At 38.7% G+C, this 22,105-nt stretch overlaps 2 protein-coding genes, 1 long non-coding RNA gene and 2 other non-coding genes across 7 annotated transcripts; 2 read left to right on the forward strand and 3 right to left on the reverse strand.

Moving 5' to 3' along the window:
- Nucleotides 1-3,970: 3,970 nt before the first annotated feature.
- LOC149618963 (uncharacterized) lies at nt 3,971-4,268 on the forward strand. Its single transcript, XR_016375378.1, has 2 exons — nt 3,971-4,119; nt 4,169-4,268. It is a non-coding gene; the product is annotated as an uncharacterized LOC149618963 (long non-coding RNA).
- Nucleotides 4,269-5,619: 1,351 nt separating this feature from the next.
- Nucleotides 5,620-10,058, forward strand: LOC149618964 (uncharacterized). Its single transcript, XM_089854540.1, has 10 exons — nt 5,620-5,801; nt 5,865-6,461; nt 6,525-8,467; nt 8,576-8,615; nt 8,674-8,750; nt 8,809-8,875; nt 9,120-9,281; nt 9,358-9,529; nt 9,623-9,843; nt 9,903-10,058. Exons 3-10 carry the CDS (start codon nt 8,394-8,396, stop codon nt 10,056-10,058), a joined length of 969 nt encoding a protein of 322 aa, XP_089710666.1. The 5' UTR covers nt 5,620-5,801; nt 5,865-6,461; nt 6,525-8,393.
- Nucleotides 10,059-11,012: 954 nt separating this feature from the next.
- LOC149618965 (5S ribosomal RNA) lies at nt 11,013-11,131 on the reverse strand. Its single transcript, XR_016375680.1, has one exon. It is a non-coding gene; the product is annotated as a 5S ribosomal RNA (ribosomal RNA).
- A 207-nt stretch (nt 11,132-11,338) lies between these two features.
- Nucleotides 11,339-11,527, reverse strand: LOC149618966 (U2 spliceosomal RNA). Its single transcript, XR_016375649.1, has one exon. It is a non-coding gene; the product is annotated as a U2 spliceosomal RNA (small nuclear RNA).
- Nucleotides 11,528-16,237: 4,710 nt separating this feature from the next.
- LOC149618967 (uncharacterized) lies at nt 16,238-20,164 on the reverse strand. 3 transcript variants are annotated; one of them, XM_089855226.1, is made up of 13 exons: nt 19,615-20,164; nt 19,435-19,532; nt 19,018-19,349; nt 18,662-18,925; nt 18,495-18,606; nt 18,229-18,433; nt 17,771-18,128; nt 17,552-17,716; nt 17,304-17,490; nt 16,998-17,246; nt 16,762-16,933; nt 16,556-16,704; nt 16,238-16,488 (listed from the first exon to the last, which is right to left on the reverse strand). In XM_089855226.1, the coding sequence occupies exons 3-13, from the start codon at nt 19,333-19,335 to the stop codon at nt 16,319-16,321; spliced, it is 2,349 nt and encodes a 782-aa protein (XP_089711352.1). In that variant the 5' UTR covers nt 19,336-19,349; nt 19,435-19,532; nt 19,615-20,164; the 3' UTR covers nt 16,238-16,318. The 3 variants fall into 3 exon arrangements, with proteins under 3 accessions (XP_089711352.1, XP_089711354.1, XP_089711351.1); XM_089855228.1 differs by having other exon boundaries at nt 18,229-18,415; nt 19,435-20,164; XM_089855225.1 differs by having other exon boundaries at nt 19,435-20,164.
- Between the last annotated feature and the right edge of the window lie 1,941 nt (nt 20,165-22,105).

Here is a 22,105-nt window from a genome sequence, read left to right on the forward strand (position 1 = left end):
TTGATCGCCGTCGTCGTCTTCAGTTTGGGTCGATCTCCATTTTTGGTTATCCATAGGAAGTTTACCGTGGGCCATTATTATTACGTTTATTTAAATTTAATTAATAGAACAATAAGTCTTATGGTAAACAATCAATAACAATACGACTTTTAATTAATTACAGTCCGTTAAAACTAGGTTAATTCCTTTTATTGACTTGGAAAACTATGATTAAGTTGGATTAATTGAATAATAATTAATTGGGTAAACAGCGTAATTAATCAACGAGAGAGCCGAGGCTTAATGTCCCGCGTGGGGGGGCGTTGAAAACTCGCCGGTAACAACACAATGTTTTAGGGACAAAACCGAGGCTTAAAGCCTAACATGTTTCGAGTCCCTGTTCGGGCGCCATTTATGTAACCCTCAATCTAATAATTTAACTAAGGGGAGAAAACTCCCGAGGGCCATAAAAATTAAGTAAAGACAACTTACAGTTTTAATCCAAATTCAACAAGTTTATTTCAATTGACTGACATAGGGATAAACCCTTAACCGAACTGGTATACAAGAGTCGACCCGTCTTAGGAGAAAGCAAAAACAGAACTGATAAGAATTCTAAATTATTCTAGATTACAACTGCGGAAGGGGGAGTGGCTTGTAACATGGAGGCTAAATATGCCCTGCCAGAACCAAGGAGTGGAAACTCCAATGATTCTGGCAGCCATGTTACAACATGTAAACCTAATATCCTTGTTTCACTGCCTTCTAGAGCAGTTGGTATCTTTACACGTAATTTCGAATTAATGATGACTTCCATGAACATTTCTTTTCGACTAACAAAGGCTTCTGTTACTAAGAAATTGTACTTGCGTTCCGAGAGCGCATTAAGGCTTCTCAGAGAAGTCCGCACTTCTCTCGGAACACGAACTGAATTTAATCTACTGCACATCTTTTTCATTACATGTAAACCTAATATCCTTGTTTCACTGCCTTCTAGAGCAGTTGGTATCTTTACACGTAATTTCGAATTAATGATGACTTCCATGAACATTTCTTTTCGACTAACAAAGGCTTCTGTTACTAAGAAATTGCACTTGCGTTCCGAGAGCGCATTAAGGCTTCTCAGAGAAGTCCGCACTTCTCTCGGAACTTGAATTGAATTTAATCAACTAGAGACTACATCATTTCATTAGAATTAAAGCCTAATTTCAAGATGCATCCGCTCAGGTCAGGAGTCCACAAAGAAATGTGTGCATGATGTGTGAAGGCTGGCTGCTGACTGGCTTTGGAAACGCCGAGTAACGGAGTAAGGCGATTTTTCCCAGCGTCTGCTTCGAAGCAGGTATATTAGAAAAGGGATAAGACACCATAACTAGTAAGCTTCTTAAACCCATAGAGAATAGGGCACCAATCTTGTGCTTTTGTTTAATAGTGAAATTCTGGTTGTAATAAACCAAAAATAGATGATTTTTAGTGTTTCAACAACTAAAAATTTCCCTTATCTTTGTTTTAAAGTCAAAGCAGCATTTATATTTTCAATAGACCCAACCAACAAATCTTATGAATTTCTATAATGGCTCAGACCTCGTTCTCCGGTTTTGAGGTGAGAAAGGGATAGACTGATTGACTCGACTTTGCAATGCGCAGAACCGGTTTTACCCCTAGAGCCAGACTCTATCGAGACTAGTCCAATCACAGAAAATAAATTTATTATCGTCCCTCATCGACAGATGATTCAAACAAGTTGATCACTATTTTCCAAATAGTTCTGAAATAAATCTTGAAGTTTGCCTCTAATGTTACATTTTCATAGATTCAATAAAAGAAGTGCTTGAGAGTCTGAGAGATTGTGTCAATAGCCTTGGCCATATTCTTTGATTAGAACAAGGCTTTCATGTTACACATAATTTAGAATTAATGAAAACTTCCATCAACATATTTATTTGACTAACAAAGCCTTCGGTATTTTTACTTAGAAAGTTGTACTTGCGTTCCGAGAGTGCATTAAGGCTTCTCAGAGAAGTTCGCACATCTCTCGGAACTTGAACTGAATTTAATCTACTACACAACTTTTTCATTACATGTAAACCTAATTTCCTTGTTTCACCAGGGAGAGAGGGAGATGCCGCGAGAATAGCGCGAGGTGTCTCTCTTTTGGGTGGGGGAAGTAAATTTCCAAGCCAACGGGCTTAGGATCGTTCCCTTCCACCGCGAGTTCTACTGCGCAAAATCCAAAGTTTTTATCTCATATAGCGACTATTCGTGATGTCACTTCGCGCATGCTCAATGATCCACCGAATGACCCAAGGTAGAGAGAGAGAGAGAATATAGTATGTCATACCCCCGTTTTCAACCCCTTCCCGCTAGATACGAGTTCTGTTAGCATTAGGTGGCTTCTCACTCTCTCCCTGGTTTCACTGCCTTCTACAGCAATTGGTATCTTTACACGTAATTTCGAATTAATGAAGACTTCCATAAACATTTCTTTTCGACTAACAAAAGCTTCTGAATTTTACTAAGAAAGCTCTACTTGCGTTCCGAAAGCGCATTAACTTCATTAAGGCTTCTCATAAAAGTCCGCACTTCTCTCGGAACTTGAATTGAACTTAATCAACTAAACATCACTTTCATTGGAATTAAAACCTAATTTCCTTGTTCACTGCCTTCTAGAGCAGTTGGTATCTTTGCATATAATTTGGAATTGATGAAAACTTCCTTGAACATTTTTCTTCGACTAACAAAGGCTTCTGTTACTAAGAAATTGCACTTGCGTTCCGAGAGCGCATTAAGGCTTCTCAGATAAGTCCGCACTTCTCTCGGAACTTGAATTGAATTTAATCAACTAGAGACTACATCATTTCATTAGAATTAAAGCCTAATTTCAAGATGCATCCGCTCAGGTCAGGAGTCCACAAAGAAATGTGTGCATGATGTGTGAAGGCTGGCTGCTGACTGGCTTTGGAAACGCCGAGTAACGGAGTAAGGCGATTTTTCCCAGCGTCTGCTTCGAAGCAGGTATATTAGAAAAGGGATAAGACACCATAATTAGTAAGCTTCTTAAACCCATAGAGAATAGGGCACCAATCTTGTGCTTTTGTTTAATAGTGAAATTCTGGTTGTAATAAACCAAAAATAGATGATTTTTAGTGTTTCAACAAGCTAAAAATTTCAATTATCTTTGTTTTAAAGTCAAAGCAGCATTTATATTTTCAATAGACCCAACCGACAAATCTTATGAATTTCTATAATGGCTCAGACCTCGTTCTCCGGTTTTGAGGTGAGAAAGGGATAGACTGATTGACTCGACTTTGCAATGCGCAGAACCGGTTTTACCCCTAGAGCCAGACTCTATCGAGACTAGTCCAATCACAGAAAATAAATTTATTATCGTCCCTCATCGACAGATGATTCAAACAAGTTGATCCCTATTTTCCAAATAGTTCTGAAATAAATCTTGAAGTTTGCCTCTAATGCTACATTTTCATAGATTCAATAAAATAAGTGCTTGAGAGTCTGAGAGATTGTGTCAATAGCCTTAGCCATATTCTTTGATTAGAACAAGGCTTTCATGTTACACATAATTTGGAATTAATGAAAACTTCCATCAACATATTTATTTGACTAACAAAGCCTTCGGTATTTTTACTTAGAAAGGTGTACTTGCGTTCCGAGAGCGCATTAATGCTTCTCATCCGCACATCTCTCGGAACTTGAACTGAATTTAATCTACTACACAACTTTTTCATTACATGTAAACCTAATTTCCTTGTTTCACCAGGGAGAGAGGGAGATGCCGCGTGAATAGCGCGAGGTGTCTCTCTTTTGGGTGGGGGAAGTAAATTTCCAAGCCAACGGGGGTAGGATCGCCCGGGCCACCGCGAGCTCCAAAGCGCAAAATCCAAAGTTTTTATCTCATGTAGCGACTATTCGTGATGTCACTTCGCGCATGCTCAATGATCCACCGAATGACCCAAGGTAGAGCAATGAGAGAGGGAGATGCCGCGTGAATAGCGCGAGGTGTCTCTCTTTTGGGTGGGGGAAGTAAATTTCCAAGCCAACGGGGGTAGGATCGCCCGGGCCACCGCGAGCTCTACTGCGCAAAATCCAAAGTTTTTATCTCATGTAGCGACTATTCGTGATGTCACTTCGCGCATGCTCAATGATCCACCGAATGACCCAAGGTAGAGAGAGAGAGAACATAGTATTTCATACCCCCGTTTTCAACCCCTTCCCGCTAGATACGAGTTCTGTTAGCATTAGGCGGCTTCTCCCTCTCTCCTTGTTTCACTGCCTTCTACAGCAATTGGTATCTTTACACGTAGTTTCGAATTAATGAAGACTTCCAAGAACATTTCTTTTCTACTAACAAAGGCTTCTGTTACTAAGAAATTGCACTTGCTCTCCGAGAGCGCATTAAGGCTTCTCAGAAAAGTCCGCACTTCTCTCGGAACTTGAATTGAACTTAATCAACTAAACATCACTGTCATTGGAATTAAAACCTAATTTCATTGTTCCACTGCCTTCTAGAGCAGTTGGTATCTTTGCATATAATTTGGAATTGATGAAAACTTGCTTGAACATTTTTCTTCGACTAACAAAGGCTTCTGAATTTTTACTAAGGAAGCTGTACTTGCGTTCCGAGAGCGCATTAAGGCTTCTCAGGAAAGTTCGCGCTTCTCTCGGAACTTGAATTGAACTTAATCAACTAAACATCACTTTCATTGGAATTAAAACCTAATTTCATTGTTCCACTGCCTTCTAGAGCAGTTGGTATCTTTGCATATAATTTGGAATTGATGAAAACTTCCTTGAACATTTTTCTTCGACTAACAAAGGCTTCTGAATTTTTACTAAGGAAGCTGTACTTGCGTTCCGAGAGCGCATTAAGGCTTCTCAGAGAAGTCCGCACTTCTCTCGGAACATGAACTGAATTTAATCTACTACACATCTTTTTCATTACATGTAAACCTAATATCCTTGTTTCACTGCCTTCTAGAGCAGTTGGTATCTTTACACGTAATTTCGAATTAATGATGACTTCCATGAACATTTCTTTTCGACTAACAAAGGCTTCTGTTACTAAGAAATTGTACTTGCGTTCCGAGAGCGCATTAAGGCTTCTCAGAGAAGTCCGCACTTCTCTCGGAACATGAACTGAATTTAATCTACTGCACATCTTTTTCATTACATGTAAACCTAATATCCTTGTTTCACTGCCTTCTAGAGCAGTTGGTATCTTTACACGTAATTTCGAATTAATGATGACTTCCATGAACATTTCTTTTCGACTAACAGAGGCTTCTGTTACTAAGAAAGCTGTACTTGCGTTCCGAGAGCGCATTAAGGCTTCTGAGGGAAGTCCGCACTTCTCTCGGAACTTGAATTGAATTTAATCAACTAGAGACTACATCATAATATGAAGTTCTTTACAGACTTAATTTAAGGCTGGGGATTCTCGGACCCAACCTTGAGAAGAACTCAACTTAAACCACACTTCTTATGAACCTTGTGTTTCTGATATCAAGCATGCAGTTTCGTTCGTCACCAAATGCGCAAAAACTTTCGTAACAACAAACTTTTCTTTTTTTTTTAGAAAAATACGAATTAGAAATTTAGTTTTTGGCCGATCAGATTTATGTGTTCAATATGCCACCGTTACCAATAGCTCCTAAAGCTTCATAAATTAATTGCGTAACATGAGCCCGGGCGAGGTAAAGGATATATTCTAAGCTCCTAGGAAAGAACCTCATCATACGCGGAGGAAACAAATTCGGTAACGCGGCTCCTTCCGCCGGTTTCTGCCATAAGAACCGATTTACCAGGTACATAAATTCGAGAACCTCTATAAAGACTGAGTAACTGTAAAGTCTCTAAAAATTCTTTAGATGAAACTATTCAGAATTTCGAAGACTATTCGGGAGTAATTCACTAACATCTTTGCTTGGACTATTTAAGACGCTGTGTATCTATTTTTTACAATTTATTTTTTCTCGTCTTGGGCTGATATTGCAACATAAAATAAATTTTACAATACCTGAACTTCAATGAATTAGTAATCCTCAGTCTTATCGTTCGGTTTTTCGACCTTAGTCCAAATCGAAACGTTTTTCTATAATATCTTATCTGAGATAATACAAAGGTATAAATAGACCATTCTATTTATTCCAGAGGGGAAGGGAGCACCGCTAGAGGCAGCGCGAGTCGTGTAGTGAACTCGGGCCCCGTCTGGCGTTGTCTCTTGGCACCAGGAGAAATCCCTTATCATTAGCGAATTCTTTGGCGCGATGAAGAAGTTTCTTGTTGTAAAGCGTTAACTTCTGATTGACGAAAATCTTCTCCGATTTCAAGGAAGGATCCAAAGCCGACGACGTGATTCCCAAAGACCTTTTTTCACTGAAAGCTTTCAACCAATTTTGAATCGTTTCGAAAGTACGGAACTTAACCTCAATTGTGTTTGTGCAATTGGTAGCAGCGCAGGCACTGTCAGTGGAAGGTGAAGTTTTAATTGGTCGATGTACGCTAATGATGTTGTCTTTATCTTGCAGAGATAAACCCAAAATTGAAGCTAATCTAAACAAAATGAAATCTAAATCTTCGTTTTCTTTCGATTCAATTCCTGAAATTTCCAAAACATTTTTAAAATTTTCTTGATCATTCGATTTCGCTTTCGATTCCAAATGTTCTAATCGCGTTATTATTGTTTGCAAAGTTTTATCAAATTGATCTAATTTCTGGTTCACCTTTTCTTATTCTTTTTCGACATTTTTATCTGTTTTGACAACATCACCTGATTTATTCAAAAATTCAAGGGGGCCGTGCGTGAGGAAACACTTTTTCGTGCTTGCCCTCCCGTCACCGCATCCCCCTTTCTTTTCCGGTATCCCCAGATAATTAAGGACACCGAATTGTGGTTTCGTAAGTGGGGTAAATGAAATTCTCTCATTATTGATTCAAAGTAGGCCTGCGCTAGTACAAAAGTTTAGAAGTTTCGAGTTTAAGCCACAAGCAGCATAGGGACCTAAAAACGCTCTGCCTAGGCTAGTGTAAGACTCGAAGTCAAATTTCAATGTCTATCGAATTGAAGCTATACAACTAAATATGAGTTCCACGATAAGTAACTTGACAGTTGATAATTTTAAAATTAACGGATTATTTTAGGTAAGTAATATGCTTATTATTTTTATGAACTTTTTGTATTAACATTACGATGAAAAAATTGTTTACTGGAAAATTAATCTTAGTTAGGAAAACACTTTGATTGATGTGAATTTTTATGGAAATGAAAAGTTTTACGTGGGAGGGGCAGTAAACATAACTTTACCGCTTGTATTAGGTCAATAAAAGGGAACGCTGTAAAGGTGATTATTTAAAAGGAATAGTTCTTTTATAAAGATAGTGGTACTACTGAAATTAAATTAGTAGCGATACTTTTCATTTCATAATTAGTTAAAAATTTTATATGGACATCACCATTAACCCCTATCTCATAATTAGTTAAAAATTTTATATGGACATCACCATTAACCCCTATCTCATAATTAGTTAAAACTTTTATATGGACATCACCATTAACCCCTATCTCTAAACTTCACTGTCGGCTAAACCTGCCTGATGATTGGCTGGTTTTGAGATAGGCGTTTAGCCAATGAGATGTTAGCACTCCAAGCAGAAGAATTTAGGTCGGGGTTTTTTTTTAGTGTGACAAATTCGTCTTCAAGTATGTTTAGCTCTCGTTAGTCGTTTCGTTGATCAATTTGAATCAAAATTAATTGCCGAAATGCCGTTGTATTATAAAAGACTGTCAGAGTGTTAACTCTAGGTGTGCGGTTAGTTTTTATACTGTTCCCGATCACTTAAAGTACCCTGACATTGCATCGAAATGGTTACGGTATGCCACGATTCGCTAGCGTACTAGGCTTTGGGTGAAATTAAAGGGATTACAGCAAAAAATGTTTATCGGCGACCCATTCCTTTGAAAAGCTGGCTCGGCTCGTGAACAGTCCTGACAAATATTGATTACAGGTTTTGAGCAAAACAGAGAAGTCAAGGAAAACAAATGCGTGCAAGCGAAATAAGTGAGTGAGCGTGCAAAAGAAACTTTGCCGCCTGTATTTAATCAATTAGAAAGGGACGCTGTGAGGGGGATAATGCTACCAGCAACATGCAACGGCCGAATTGAAACTGTACCGCAACTTTCCTAAAAGGTTGACAAACATGTAACAAACGAGACCCAATATTTACAATAAAGGAACATCTGGACTTATTCTCACTCGTCAGGTCATTCCTTCGACATTGCTGCAACTTTCTGATCGTACTAGCACTTACAAATTAAAAACAAACTAGCCTTTAGCGGGGAAAAAAAATTCCCCTGAAATAATTCTTTAAAAGAATAGTTTTTTTACAACTGAGAAGCCATGAATTGTGAGAATGTTTTTAGGATGAATTTGACCAAAGTTTACAACAGCGACAATCTCGTCTTCAAATACAAGTAATAAAAGTTAATTGATTCATATAATAAATAAAGACGTATAGTTTTCAGCTTCTGGTATTAGAAATCCCTGAAGCTATTACAAAATTAACTCTTTATTATTTTCAGGGCGGCAAACTGCGTTAGTGTTCCCATTGTAGTATGCGAGGTAATATAAAATCACTCAAATTTACTGATCAACATATTGATATATATTATGTTTTTAGGAGCTTCTATCTCTAGAGTCACTTGTGCAATTGTTCAAGTTAATGGATGAGTTTTACCTCAAATTCTTTAACGTAAAGTAAGAAGTTGAATTGAATTGTGAAGATAACATAATTGTTTACGTTTTAAACATTCAGACTAGAGTACAACCCTATTCCTTATGGAGAATTAACAACAAATGGAACCTCCATCGCACAAATTAAGGTAAAAACTTCAATTAAAATCACTCATTTGACACGATGAATCTCATAAATACAACACAATCATGGGAAGAGATGTGACACAACCTTACCAAATACCCCCTAATTTACCAATATCTTGCCAAATATCGCGTAAATTACGTATTTGTATCTTACCGTGATTTTACAATGGTAATTTACTTGCGTAAATTACCGTTCACTTTAACATCTCTAAGCATCGGTAAGAGGATTTTAATTGGTTACTTCAGAACGTGTTCTTTGTACTGTTTCCCGTGGAACTTTCGGACATTGCGAAGGACAATTTCTGGTACTATACACCAGTGTTGTGGACATCAGAGCTCTTGTTAATGACTGGGCCACCGGCTGAAGTTGAAAAATATTCCATGTCATTCTTGACCATCGACAGCACGGTACGATATTTTTTTGTGGCAAATATCCTCGAAGATGCTCGTGAATATTTTCAAAAGATAAAATAAATTTTTTAAGGTTTCATATCTCCTTCTTTCGTGCGTCGTCGTTCTACCGTTCTTGGCGAAACTTTCCGAATTGGTTACAAACAGTGGTCAGGAAAGACGTCAAGTCCAAACATCTATTCGTAAAAAAGTTCAAAGTTATTTGAATTTCTTATGGGATTTCGCTTGCATATTTTTCTTCGAGCGTAAGTACTTAACTAAAATGACGATTGACTTTCTCCTGTGGATATTTTCCAAATTGCATAATTTTAAAAAGATAATTTCAAATTATATTCCAGCCTTTAGTCGGGTTCCAAAATGCATTTCATGGAGGATCACAATCGGTTCTTGGCTGATTGCTATTTTAATCATTTCAATATTCATGGGATCCGCCTTGAAAACGGAACTGTACTCAACCGAACACGTCCTCATCGACAGTCTGGAAAGTTTCAGCAAATACACCAACGCAAAAATACAATTTAGCTCCACAGACAACGCCGCTGGCTTTTTTAGGGAATGGGTAAGCTATGTTTTTTGTGGTTAACATTGCCTTATTTGGTAATTGCGGTGTTATATTAGGAAAGGTCCATCGTGGTAAATGAACCCCACTTGTCCCTGGCTTCGAGAGTTGAATATGCCGATTTAGTTGACGCCTTACAAGTTGAAAAGTATATGGATGCGTATTTGGGAAGATCTGCATTCTTTGTACCACAATCTTATGCCAGTTGTTCTTGAAAGCGACGCTGATGTCAGAAAATTGGTTTTCTACTTCAACGCAAAGCCAATCAAAAATCTTATTCGTCTTTCCTATCAGTAGCGAAGCGAAAAGGTGCCCCGAATATATTGAGCAAATGACTCTTGGGTAAGAAAGAGAAGGCTTTGTTTTGACTGGACGGCATTCGTTGATGAGAAATTACAAATTCTTCTGTTAAACTTAATTTTAGAACGATGGTGGCCACCGAGACAAAATTCACGGATTACTTGTATTTCAAAAACCATTTCTACATTTCCAGAGTTGTTTGGAGAAAAACGATGAAAAGCCTTTCAGCAATGTCAATCAACGAAACATACGGAACATTCTTGCTGTTCCTCTACGGTATGGGAATTGCCACAGTAACCTTAGTGACTGAAGTTATAATCAAACTAGCCTATAGCTTCAACGGAAAATGATTTTGAAGTCCGTGTTATTACTCCTAAATCACTTTCATATTGTTTAATTTTGTTTTATCACCGGAAACAACTGCACAATGAAAATAAGGTTTAACATGTCTAATAACTATAGTAAAATCAACACCAAAGTTTTGTACTCTTTATGACTATACACAAAAGTAATATAAGACATATATTATAAAATAAAATCAGTTAGCGTTAGGGTTTTGATTTCCAGTATGACATCGAGCACTCCTAATCCTCCCTACGCCATATTTAAGTACATGGTGTTTCTCGAAATGGATTATTGGTGTCCATCTCGAAGAATGGAACTCCGTACGAAAATCGGTGGATGTCTCGTGAATTCCACTCGTGCTAATATAAAACAAAAGGGCCAAGTTAAAATTTTACCGTCTAGTAGTGCCTAGGATAACTATTGTTGAAATCGTGAAAAATCAATAAAAGAATGCACAGCATCGCTTTTCCAAAACGGAGTAAAAAAAATTAATCTACAGAAATTTAAAAGTATTAAGTAAAAAGAGCCAACAGCACGCAGTGTTCCCAGGTGGTCTCCCTCCCAAGTACTGACTGCGCTCGACGCTGCTTAACTTCGGTGATCGGACGAGAACCGGTGTATTCAGCGTGATATGGCCGTTGCCGACGAGAGGGGTTTCAAATTCCACTTTAAAACTAAACAAATAGTTTTAAACTATAGAAGCCCTGTTCAAAAAATTATTCATTTGCTGCACTTAAAATAGTATAAATGTCAAATTTCTTCCCCGAGTAACAACCACGCAATCCAAGTTCATTGTGAGATGCGAAGAACGGCAAATTTCATTGCTGCAAATGTGTTTGATTTTGGTTTAAGGAACTGGGCTGATCCCGGAGGTACTACAATACCGGGCCAACCCGTGGCGGAGGTGGAGCCAGCCCCGAACTCTCCGCCGCCGTTCAAAAATAAGTTTAATATCTTGGGCCCCAATGGGACCCGTATCAGATATTAAGCTGATAAGAACAGATACTAAATTCTTTTATTAGAATTGTCCAAAATTTACATCCTGTTATACTTGTACTTTGTTAAAATTGCTTTTAAGTTAGTTTAAATTAAGCAATTTTATATGCTATTTTCTGTCTTAACATTTCGTCACCAATTACAATTAAAAGCTTAAAGATTAGCCTAGTACATGTTAAACCGATAATTTTTTTAATACTCTCGATTACTGGTGAACTTAATTTTAAAATTTCTCAATTTCTATGGAAATATTCGTCAAAATAAATATTAAAATTTCATTTAAAATAGCCTAATCTTGTTAACAAATTAAAATAATAGTTTAAGACCCTCGTTTTGACGCTCGACTACTGGTAGACTAGCATTTTCCCATCGATCACCGAACTGCAAAGGGGTAAGACGTCGCCTATCGAGATTTGCTCTGTGTAAAAGGTTGCTCCGTACTCGTTCCAATACGACCTTAGCTGAGTCGAAACGTTTATCGAAGATGGCCGCGTTACGGGCTTTCCAAACTTGGTAGTTGATTTCTGTTATCAAAATGATTAGTATCTGAACTAAAGGTAACTGAACAGGAAGAGGCGTGAGATACAATATTGTCCGCCATTGTATGAATTGAACCTTGAGAAAGATACGAAGATGATTCCGTAACAATTTTGCCGTGGTACACTCGTAGAAGACGTGGATAGTAGTTTCATTGGCCGGGCATATCGCGCATCGTCTCGTACTGCCTATATTTCGAGATATCAGGGCATCTCTTGTTGGGAGGGCGTCATGGATTAGTCGGTAAACCAGATCTCTGCGTGATCCCTCTAAATACGGATTTGAGACTCGTCCGAATGTTGTTTTCCAATTCAACTGAGGTTGAATGGAGCAAACTCTCGGTCTATTTTCGAGACGTAGGTGGTTCTTCAGTTGGGCATTGGTAGGCTTTGTGAAATCAAAGTCCTTGTCCTTCCGTCTAATGGCCAGTGCCATGTCTTTCATACTTCTGTACGTTTTATGAACTGTTCCGGAGTGGGAGTGGCTAGAGTTCCATGGAATATTGAATACCGACTTGCTTGTAGTAAATAAATTAAAAATGATACTTTGCGAAACTGGATGGTCCGATCGCAAACACGCCAAATAACGTGCCATTGTTAAAAATTTAATTTCCAGGATAACGTCCGGCACACCTAGTCCACCTTCCGCTTTAGGTAGGCACCATGTACGTCTCGCGATTGTCTCTTGATGCCCGTCCCAGATGAACTGGAATATCTGTCGGGTGACTCGGATAAGTTGTTCTTCATTGAGTTTGAAGAAAGGAACTCCATAAGTGAGCTTCGGGAGCGCTGCTTGTCGTGAGAGTTTGATTTTCGTCCGCCATGTTATGTTCAAGTCGTTCCAGTCTTGGAAGGACTCGGCAAAGTTTTGAAGCAAGGAACGTACCGTCTTGTCATCTAGTCCTTTTCCATTAAAGTAGAGGCCCATTACTTTCATTGGATCTTTCGTGGGTCTCACGGCCAATGATTGGGGTATGTCCTTCCCCGTACCTTTACCTATAATCATTAGTTTAGTTTTCTTAACATTAAGTTTACTTCCCGATGACTTCCCATATTCATCCAAGATATTCAAAGCTTCAACTACCGATGGTCCGTCTCTTAGTAGCATTTTAGCATCATCCGCGTGCGCAATGTACGGTTCATTCTTCTCGTTCTGTCCAGGGCAGTTGAGACCTCTGATGTTAGGAGACGTCTTAATCGCGTGTAGTGCCGGTTCTAGTGCCAAACAGAATAGTACCGGAGATAGGGGACAACCTTGTCTCACTCCTCTCTTAACAGGAAAATCAGAAGTAGGTTCGCCATTTATAAGTAGCTGACTAGTGTTATCGGTGTATAGAAGCTGAAACCATGAAATGAAGTCACTGCCCAGTCCAAAGCCGTCAAAGACTTTCCAAACGTAACTATGTTCCAGACGATCAAACGCTTTTTCAAAGCCCGTGGCCAGAAGATATCCCGATCGTTGTCTTTCGTTGTAATGCGTAATGATGTCTCGTAGCATGACTAAATTGAATATTGCTTGGCGGCCTCGTACTCCACAAGATTGTGTTGTACCAATGAGTCGTTGCGTAAATCGGGACAACCGTAATTCGATGACTTTCGCCAGACGTTTTCGGTCAAAGTTTAATAAAGTGATTGGTCTCCAATTAGCTGGGTCCTCCTTATTCGTTTCGTCCTGGCACAAGAGTGTGACTACTCCTCGTCTGAAGGAGTCTGGTAACTTCCGGTTGGAGAGCATCTCGTTGAAAATACTAGTAAGTTTGGGTCGCAGCGCAGGCCAAATAAATTTGTACACTTCCATTGGCAGTCCCTCGATTCCGGGGGCCTTACCGCTGTTCATGTGGCTAAAGGCTGTATGTAGTTCACCCTCAGTTATAGGATCGGCGAGATTTTCAGATTCGTCGGGTGTTAGTCTCGGTAACGGTTTCTGCAATTCTTCCAGAAACGAGCCTGTAGTAGCTCCACTAGCGTAAAGTTCTTTGTAGAAAGTGACGAAGGTCTCTTCAATATCCGTCTTGCACGTACTACGGCCTTGGGGGCCAACGACCGCTCGGATTTCTACTCGGCGCTTCGGACGACGCTATTTACGGTAGAAGGCGGCTGAGAAGGTCTCTTCACTCGACTGAAACGATTGAATTTTATCCTGGTATTGTCGACGATATTCCTCGTGTAAGAGAGTCCTTATTTCATCTTTGGCCTTAACTACTTCCAGAGTCTGTTCCGTAGTTCGACTACGTTTTTGCAGAGCCTATCTCAGAAAAGACATACGTTGCCTCTTCTCTGTTGCAGTTACCTTACTGGCTTCCTGGAGAGTGCTTTTCAGGTCCCGTTTAGCTCGTTCCCAATCTTCAGGCGTGCGTACTGCGTAAATGATGTCTTCTAACATCGACTTTAGTGACTGAGTAACCTCTTCCAACGTAAATTCCGCTGCAAGAGATTCTGCGTCTGAAACCGTCACTTGTGGCAAAGTGGTGCTATTAGCTAGGTCTTGTACGGGTTCCCTTTGGTAGAGCGCTGCGTAGTAATCATTGAAAGCCGAGGCTATAATTTGTTGGTCGGTGGATAATCCTAAGGGAGTTAGGACTTCTGTTATAACTTGTCTTCGTGGACTGTTTTTGGCTCGGCATTAAAATCCAGAAGTGAAGGTCTCTTCGTTGGTTAGATCGCTAGCAAATTTTCTGTGCATCTTCTCTCTGAATGTAGTCGTGCTATCTATGTATTACGTAGCTCCTCTTCCAACGAGATTCCCACGCAGTGTTCCCAGGTAGTCTCCCTCAGTATTGCTTAGTCCATGCTCCCAAGTACTGACTGCGCTCGACGCTGCTTAACTTCGGTGATCGGACGAGAAGTTAGAACCGGTGTATTCAGCGTGATATGGCCGTTGCCGACAGAATTCGCTCAAAATTCCAATTTAAAACTAAACGAATAGTGCCAAACTATATAGAAGCCCTGTCCAAAAATATTTATCATTTGCTGCATTTAAAATAGTTAAATGTCAAATTCCTTTGTTTGTGCAACGTTACATGACTTTTTCCATCACGTATGCCTGGATTATTATGTGCTGGATACAGCTTTAGTACGATATGTTGCAGAAACAAGCGAAGAACATGATTATTCTCCAAGGTTAATATTTACTCCTGCATAAATAAACTTTTTCTAAGATTATAAGTTCAGCTAGCTAATTGGACCAAGCCATCTTGCGACTTATTGCCACTTATCTAACGCCTTTACAATGCATAGAGGGGTGGTGGCTAGCCCCTATGCCACAGCTAACCGACAGCGCCCTATACTAACTATTACCGTTAACCTCTGCAAGTTTTGATGGAAAGGAGAAACCGGGTTAGACCGCGGAGGAATACTCCTTTTATCAAGCGGGGAGAGAACTTGCAAACTCTACGCAGAAGGATTTGTTCCCAGATTTTTCCCCCGGTGCCACAGTCCGGGATCGGACCCGGGATCCTCTTGCTGCGAGGCGAAAGCGCTAACCGCTACGCCACCCCACCCTGCCTTTCGAAACTATAGGTCAATCATATAGTGTGCTCTCGGTCGAATAATAAAATTTCTTTGGGCTCTAGGTTTGGTTTTAGTGGGGTTATGTTTGAAAGAAATGTTATCCTCAAGGAAACATTTTGGAATTACATAGGTGGGAAAAAGATAAGATTTTACTAGGCTTAGAGTTGAAAATTTGGGAGGGGGGGGGGTTATTTTTCATCTTCTTGTCCCATAGGGTGCTAACAGTTCTGACCCTGAAACGTCCCGCCCTTCTATCCCATACTGGAGTTTCATCCCCCCTAACGGTTGGAAACAGTATTCTACGCGCAAAAATGCCAACCAGAGGGGGGCTGCGTGACGTCAGACTTATCTGTTTCTCCTAGCCAGTTGTTAGCTCCCTATACGTTTGTTTCATTTCGAAATCATCTGATTTGAATTTGAGAGTTAAAATAATAATAGCTTCCAATTAACTTTCTCAGCCGTTTTAGATACATTGTTTATAGACAATTTGTAAGTGCCATTTGGCGTAAACTTCCTTGCCCCCTTGGCACACCAGGTTCTTCTGAGATGTGTGGTGAATAAAATATGGCAAGAATTTCCTGATGATGTATATGTCGGTTTTAAAAACTACAATGAATAAATGTGTATAATGTGCAATATTTTAAGAATTGAGACATATGTATGTTTATAAGAATGTTAAATTTCAATTAAAATGATTTCACAGCGAAAATGATTTTTAGTTATTTACAAGGATGATGAAGAATTTGTGCCACTAAAACAATAATTTTTTGTCAAGTTTTTTTAATATCTTATTTGGCAAAGCGGCATTTGTGTTGTTCGATAATATCAGTTTTAACCACACCTTCAGAGTGTTTTTGTGACAAAGTGCCAGGTGATAGACTAGGTGGAATTAAGCTGGCAATCATTGTTGCGGTTGAAAAGGTGGTTACAGTTTCTTCTAAAAGTTTGTCTATATAATCTTCAGGAATAGGAATTATTATTAATGAAGAAAGATAATTTTATCATGCTGCGAAATTTGTTCTTACTATAAGTACTCTGAGCCAAAACTGGTTTAGCAACGGGTTTGCCTTTTTTGGCTTTTGAATAAACGACTTTCCATTGCGGTTCGTTTAAATTTGTAAGGTCTTGGTCCTTGGCTCCATTTTCATTATAATGCAAAATAGCAAGTATAGTGCTGAATAAACTCAAATATTTTACCATTAAACCATATTTAAGAATGTCACGTGCCTACCGTCCAAGCATGCTGTCATAAGAGAAGTGAAGCTTCTTTGGGCATTTAGACAATAACACACTATGAAAAGCTTCCACTGAGGATGTTTGCCACTTGGGAGATACTTTCTCGATACTTTTCAACGTACGGGGAGATTTTACAAGGGCTGATAGTTTGGAATGAACTTCTGAGTCTGCGAAATGACAGCTGATGGATCAGTTTCTTATTTGAAGAAGGCTAGTGACTTGTTATCTTACTTTTTGCAATCCATGCTCGCTCATCATGATCTAACAAAGGACCATGGGCGCACTTTTTGTATGAGCCTTTGTGGTTTTGGTGTTGATTTGCAATGTGATTCACAAGGGAGGTCCATTTGTCTGTAATTGTTCCTGGAATTTTAATGTTGGCAGCGCACCAATAAACATGATTGACTATGGAAGGTATCCACGGGGCTACAATCCCACATTTCTCTTGTTTTGACAGAGCTATCAATTTCTTTTGGATACCTAAAAAACCATCAACGTTAGTACTCTTACGGCCATTTTATTAGCATTGCAACCGACCGTTTGCAACGTGCCAATTATCAAAGTAATGATTAATTTCCTTATAATTTTCACGCATGAATTTCTGAATTGATACATTTCTATCGGTGATAAGACATTTTATTTTTATACCACTTTCAATGAGGTACAAAAGACCTCTTTTTAGCCCTTCAAGTTCCATGGCAAAGGAATTCTTGACCTCAGTTGACTAAAGACAATGTTTGTAGGACATTATGTTTTTAAATTCAGTCAGGAAAAGACTAATATACCTGAACTAATTCGAAATGTAATATTTTACGGCGATCTCCATCCATAAATGTGTATGTGCCATATTTGGCAGTGTGACCAGGAGAATCGGCTCTGCCATCACCACAAATTTCCACTTCTGAACTTTTGTAGTCTTCTAATAGGAGCGTTTGTTCTTTTCTCCAAATCTAAAAAAGACCTAGTTTGAAGCTTTGTAGTATGGAAATTTAAAATTAATTTACCTTTTGCGTAATTGAAACAAAAATACGCTGATAGTAAAAATAGGTTCTCTCAACGAAAATTTCAATTCCAGCTTTCTTCATAGTGGAAATAAATTTGTGGGGAAGATTTCCCATGTAGAAAAGGACTGACGCAAGAATTATGTTTCCCCAAAAGGTCTTCCCTAACCTGGGTTGACTATCCCACACGCAATTATGTCCATTTACACATTTAGTTTTTATCGTGAGAGCTGTCCCACAAACAATTTTGTCTTGTTTAATTACTGATTGTTGACATTGCAAACAAACGTGAAAAAGTAGAAGCAGGCAAGATTCAAAGACTATATATTTTTTTTCTTCATTAGGAGACTGTGCCCCTATGCTATAAGAAGTTGTTTCAGTATAAAAATCCTTCCATGTGAACTTAGAGTGAAATGTCATGGCCAAAAAGTCAAATTTATAAAATGACATTTCCCACTTACTTTTCAGCCTTTTGTGAACAAAACGACATATCTATTGATGATGTTACGGTCATGTCAGGGTCAAATGTCGGATCATCTGGATCTGGTACATCTTCAACAACTGCTTCTTCAACCTCCATTGAAAATTCAGGACTTGGGTTGACAGGTGTTGACGTGCGAGTCCCCAAATCGCATTGAGCTCCCATATCTTGGGTATTTATTCGACCTAAAAATTACACAATTATCTTTCCCACTTCAAAATATTTAGTTCTCAAAATCAAGATTACTAGTTTCAGTTGCTTTTCTTTTTGAATTCACTTGAACTTGAACCTTTTTGTGACTATTATCCGTTTCTTGATGAAAAATATTTTTATTCAATCTAGATGAAGGCCGAGAGCCCTAAACAAATTTCATGTTAACATCTATTTCTTATATAGAGTAAACTTACACATACCCCCGAATCACTATCACGAGAATAAGTATGGTCTAAAGAAGAACTTGGTATCGCCAAAGGAATATCAGTTTTTGGTGTAGAGGCTAATAAATTGCCTTCCCAATCTTGACTTTCATCAATTGTCAAAAATTCCACTATATCAATATCAATTTCAGTTGTGAAATGTTCCGCTATATCAATATCAGTTGTCAAATTTTCTGCAAGATCAGTTTCTGATGAAGTAGATGCATTGTTTATAGTATCTATCAAAATGTGCGAGGCATTCTAAACATTGAAAAGATTAGAATATGTTTCAGGTTAATGGAAATTTGCAAATCTTTCGTATACAACGCTAAAGAATCAAAATGTTGACTTACGAAAATTGGGTTGGCCGTAGCTCCATCAGCATTATCGTTAAAAATTCTTGGCGGAATAGGTTGCAAAGTTGGAATAGCATGTTTCTTCAAAAGTGGCCTTTGATTGGAATTTGGTGAGGGTAAACAACGATAATCCGAATCTAAAAAATGATTTGAGCACACGCCGTGGCCAAGCGCCACTAAGGTATTTTCAGGTTTGCCAATGGCAGCAAGCCAACCTTTGATTTCACTTCGGTCATTTGGAAACCGATGTATGACTATACCGTATTTTCTAAACGATGCTTTCTGACTGTTTATCCCACATACCACACACTTCATTACAAAGGCTTAGCCTACGCAAATTTATAAACAAACGGAATTACTAAACTATTTGAATGTATATTTAAACTAAGTAAAATGTTAAACTAAATTTCTTACTATTGCAAGTAATGCCCAGGTAAAAACATGAAATTTACCCAAGTTTCAGTCTTCGATATAAACCTTTTTTCGGCGAAAGTGTCGCCATCTAATAGCGCCTAAGATAACAATTGTTAAAATCGTGAAAAATCAATAAATCAAAGGGCGGCCGAATTGGCCAAGACTATTTTACAAATTTACCGAGGGTGCCTACAAACGCCCTCAGTAGTAAAACTACTATTGTAGTCGCACGAGATTCTAGTTTATTGACATTCCCTTTAAATGGCAGCACCGCAAAAACAGCGAGCTCCATATATTTAGAATAAAATATTAAACCAAATATTTAGCTTCAAGAGTTTAATATTTGTGGTAAAACAGCAGTTCGCTATTTAAATCCACAAGAAAAGTTTCCGATCATAGGGCTAAACAGCACAGCTGGGGGCAATTCTCTAACTTTTTAAGCGAGTTATCGCAAGTGATAACTATCGTCTAAAGGGTTGGTGTCAACCTCGTGCGTTCTATGAGAGCGCGATATATTAAATAGGTGATTATTTATGTGTGTCATCAAGCCTTGAACGAAAATCGGTGGATGTCTCGTGAATTCCGCTCGTGCTAATATAAAACAAGGGGAGCAAGTTAAAATTTTACCGTCTAGTAGTGCCTAGGATAACTATTGTTGAAATCGTGAAAAATCAATAAACGAATGCACAGCATCGCTTTTCCAGAACGGAGTAAAAAAAAATCTACAGAAATTTAAAAGTATTAAGTAACAAGATGGCCCAAGGGCTGGGCCTTAATAGTAATTTTACACGGCTCACGTGACCCCCCGTATAGTTGACAACTAAAAACATTTCTGAAACACAATCGTGTATCCCTTTAATTTCTAATAACGTCACATTTCAAATAATATTAATGAAACTAAATTGTGCACCCCACTAAAGTATAATTTTTAAAAACCATACGAATCAAATAATGTATTTAAACAAAATCCTGGATCCCCTAAACCAGAAATCACTATGACCGTAAAGCGTCCCCTCTATTTTACGAAACCTAACCTAACCATCCAGCATAATCTCTGATGTATCACGCGCACAAAGTGCAGTAGTGCACGAAAATTATCATCTTGTTTCCCTTCACTCAAAAAAGCCCGCGAGATTTAAACTACCTTTCTTTCCTCTCTCTCCGAGCGGGATGCCCCCTCTCCCTCTTCCCCCTCTCACTAATACAAACACAATCGTGTATCCCTTTAATTTCTAATAACGTCACATTTCAAATAATATTAATGAAACTAAATTGTGCACCCCACTAAAGTATAATTTTTAAAAACCATACGAATCAAATAATGTATTTAAACAAAATCCTGGATCCCCTAAACCAGAAATCACTATGACCGTAAAGCGTCCCCTCTATTTTACGAAACCTAACCTAACCATCCAGCATAATCTCTGATGTATCACGCGCACAAAGTGCAGTAGTGCACGAAAATTATCATCTTGTTTCCCTTCACTCAAAAAAGCCCGCGAGATTTAAACTACCTTTCTTTCCTCTCTCTCCGAGCGGGATGCCCCCTCTCCCTCTTCCCCCTCTCACTAATACAAACACAATCGTGTATCCCTTTAATTTCTAATAACGTCACATTTCAAATAATATTAATGAAACTAAATTGTGCACCCCACTAAAGTATAATTTTTAAAAACCATACGAATCAAATAATGTATTTAAACAAAATCCTGGATCCCCTAAACCAGAAATCACTATGACCGTAAAGCGTCCCCTCTATTTTACGAAACCTAACCTAACCATCCAGCATAATCTCTGATGTATCACGCGCACAAAGTGCAGTAGTGCACGAAAATTATCATCTTGTTTCCCTTCACTCAAAAAAGCCCGCGAGATTTAAACTACCTTTCTTTCCTCTCTCTCCGAGCGGGATGCCCCCTCTCCCTCTTCCCCCTCTCACTAATACAAACACAATCGTGTATCCCTTTAATTTCTAATAACGTCACATTTCAAATAATATTAATGAAACTAAATTGTGCACCCCACTAAAGTATAATTTTTAAAAACCATACGAATCAAATAATGTATTTAAACAAAATCCTGGATCCCCTAAACCAGAAATCACTATGACCGTAAAGCGTCCCCTCTATTTTACGAAACCTAACCTAACCATCCAGCATAATCTCTGATGTATCACGCGCACAAAGTGCAGTAGTGCACGAAAATTATCATCTTGTTTCCCTTCACTCAAAAAAGCCCGCGAGATTTAAACTACCTTTCTTTCCTCTCTCTCCGAGCGGGATGCCCCCTCTCCCTCTTCCCCCTCTCACTAATACAAACACAATCGTGTATCCCTTTAATTTCTAATAACGTCACATTTCAAATAATATTAATGAAACTAAATTGTGCACCCCACTAAAGTATAATTTTTAAAAACCATACGAATCAAATAATGTATTTAAACAAAATCCTGGATCCCCTAAACCAGAAATCACTATGACCGTAAAGCGTCCCCTCTATTTTACGAAACCTAACCTAACCATCCAGCATAATCTCTGATGTATCACGCGCACAAAGTGCAGTAGTGCACGAAAATTATCATCTTGTTTCCCTTCACTCAAAAAAGCCCGCGAGATTTAAACTACCTTTCTTTCCTCTCTCTCCGAGCGGGATGCCCCCTCTCCCTCTTCCC

Source organism: Phalangium opilio, unplaced genomic scaffold (assembly GCF_054372755.1).
Source record: "Phalangium opilio isolate 3A_F unplaced genomic scaffold, DU_Popi_V2 ptg000209l_1, whole genome shotgun sequence".
NCBI classification, from domain to species: Eukaryota; Metazoa; Arthropoda; class Arachnida; order Opiliones; family Phalangiidae; genus Phalangium; species Phalangium opilio.

What these genes read in the sequence shown, in the direction of transcription:
- LOC149618964 (XM_089854540.1), top strand. Translation starts at nt 8,394, where the DNA reads ATGAATTGTGAGAATGTTTTTAGGATGAATTTGACCAAAGTTTACAAC. An exon ending in TTCCCATTGTAGTATGCGAG is followed by an intron (nt 8,616 to 8,673) that starts GTAATATAAAAT and finishes TTATGTTTTTAG; the next exon opens with GAGCTTCTATCTCTAGAGTC. An exon ending in CTCAAATTCTTTAACGTAAA is followed by an intron (nt 8,751 to 8,808) that starts GTAAGAAGTTGA and finishes TTAAACATTCAG; the next exon opens with ACTAGAGTACAACCCTATTC.
- LOC149618967 (XM_089855226.1), bottom strand. Translation starts at nt 19,335, where the DNA reads ATGAAGTGTGTGGTATGTGGGATAAACAGTCAGAAAGCATCGTTTAGA. An exon ending in TATGACAGCATGCTTGGACG is followed by an intron (nt 16,705 to 16,761) that starts GTAGGCACGTGA and finishes GAGTTTATTCAG; the next exon opens with CACTATACTTGCTATTTTGC. An exon ending in TTTGGCTCAGAGTACTTATA is followed by an intron (nt 16,489 to 16,555) that starts GTAAGAACAAAT and finishes CTATTCCTGAAG; the next exon opens with ATTATATAGACAAACTTTTA.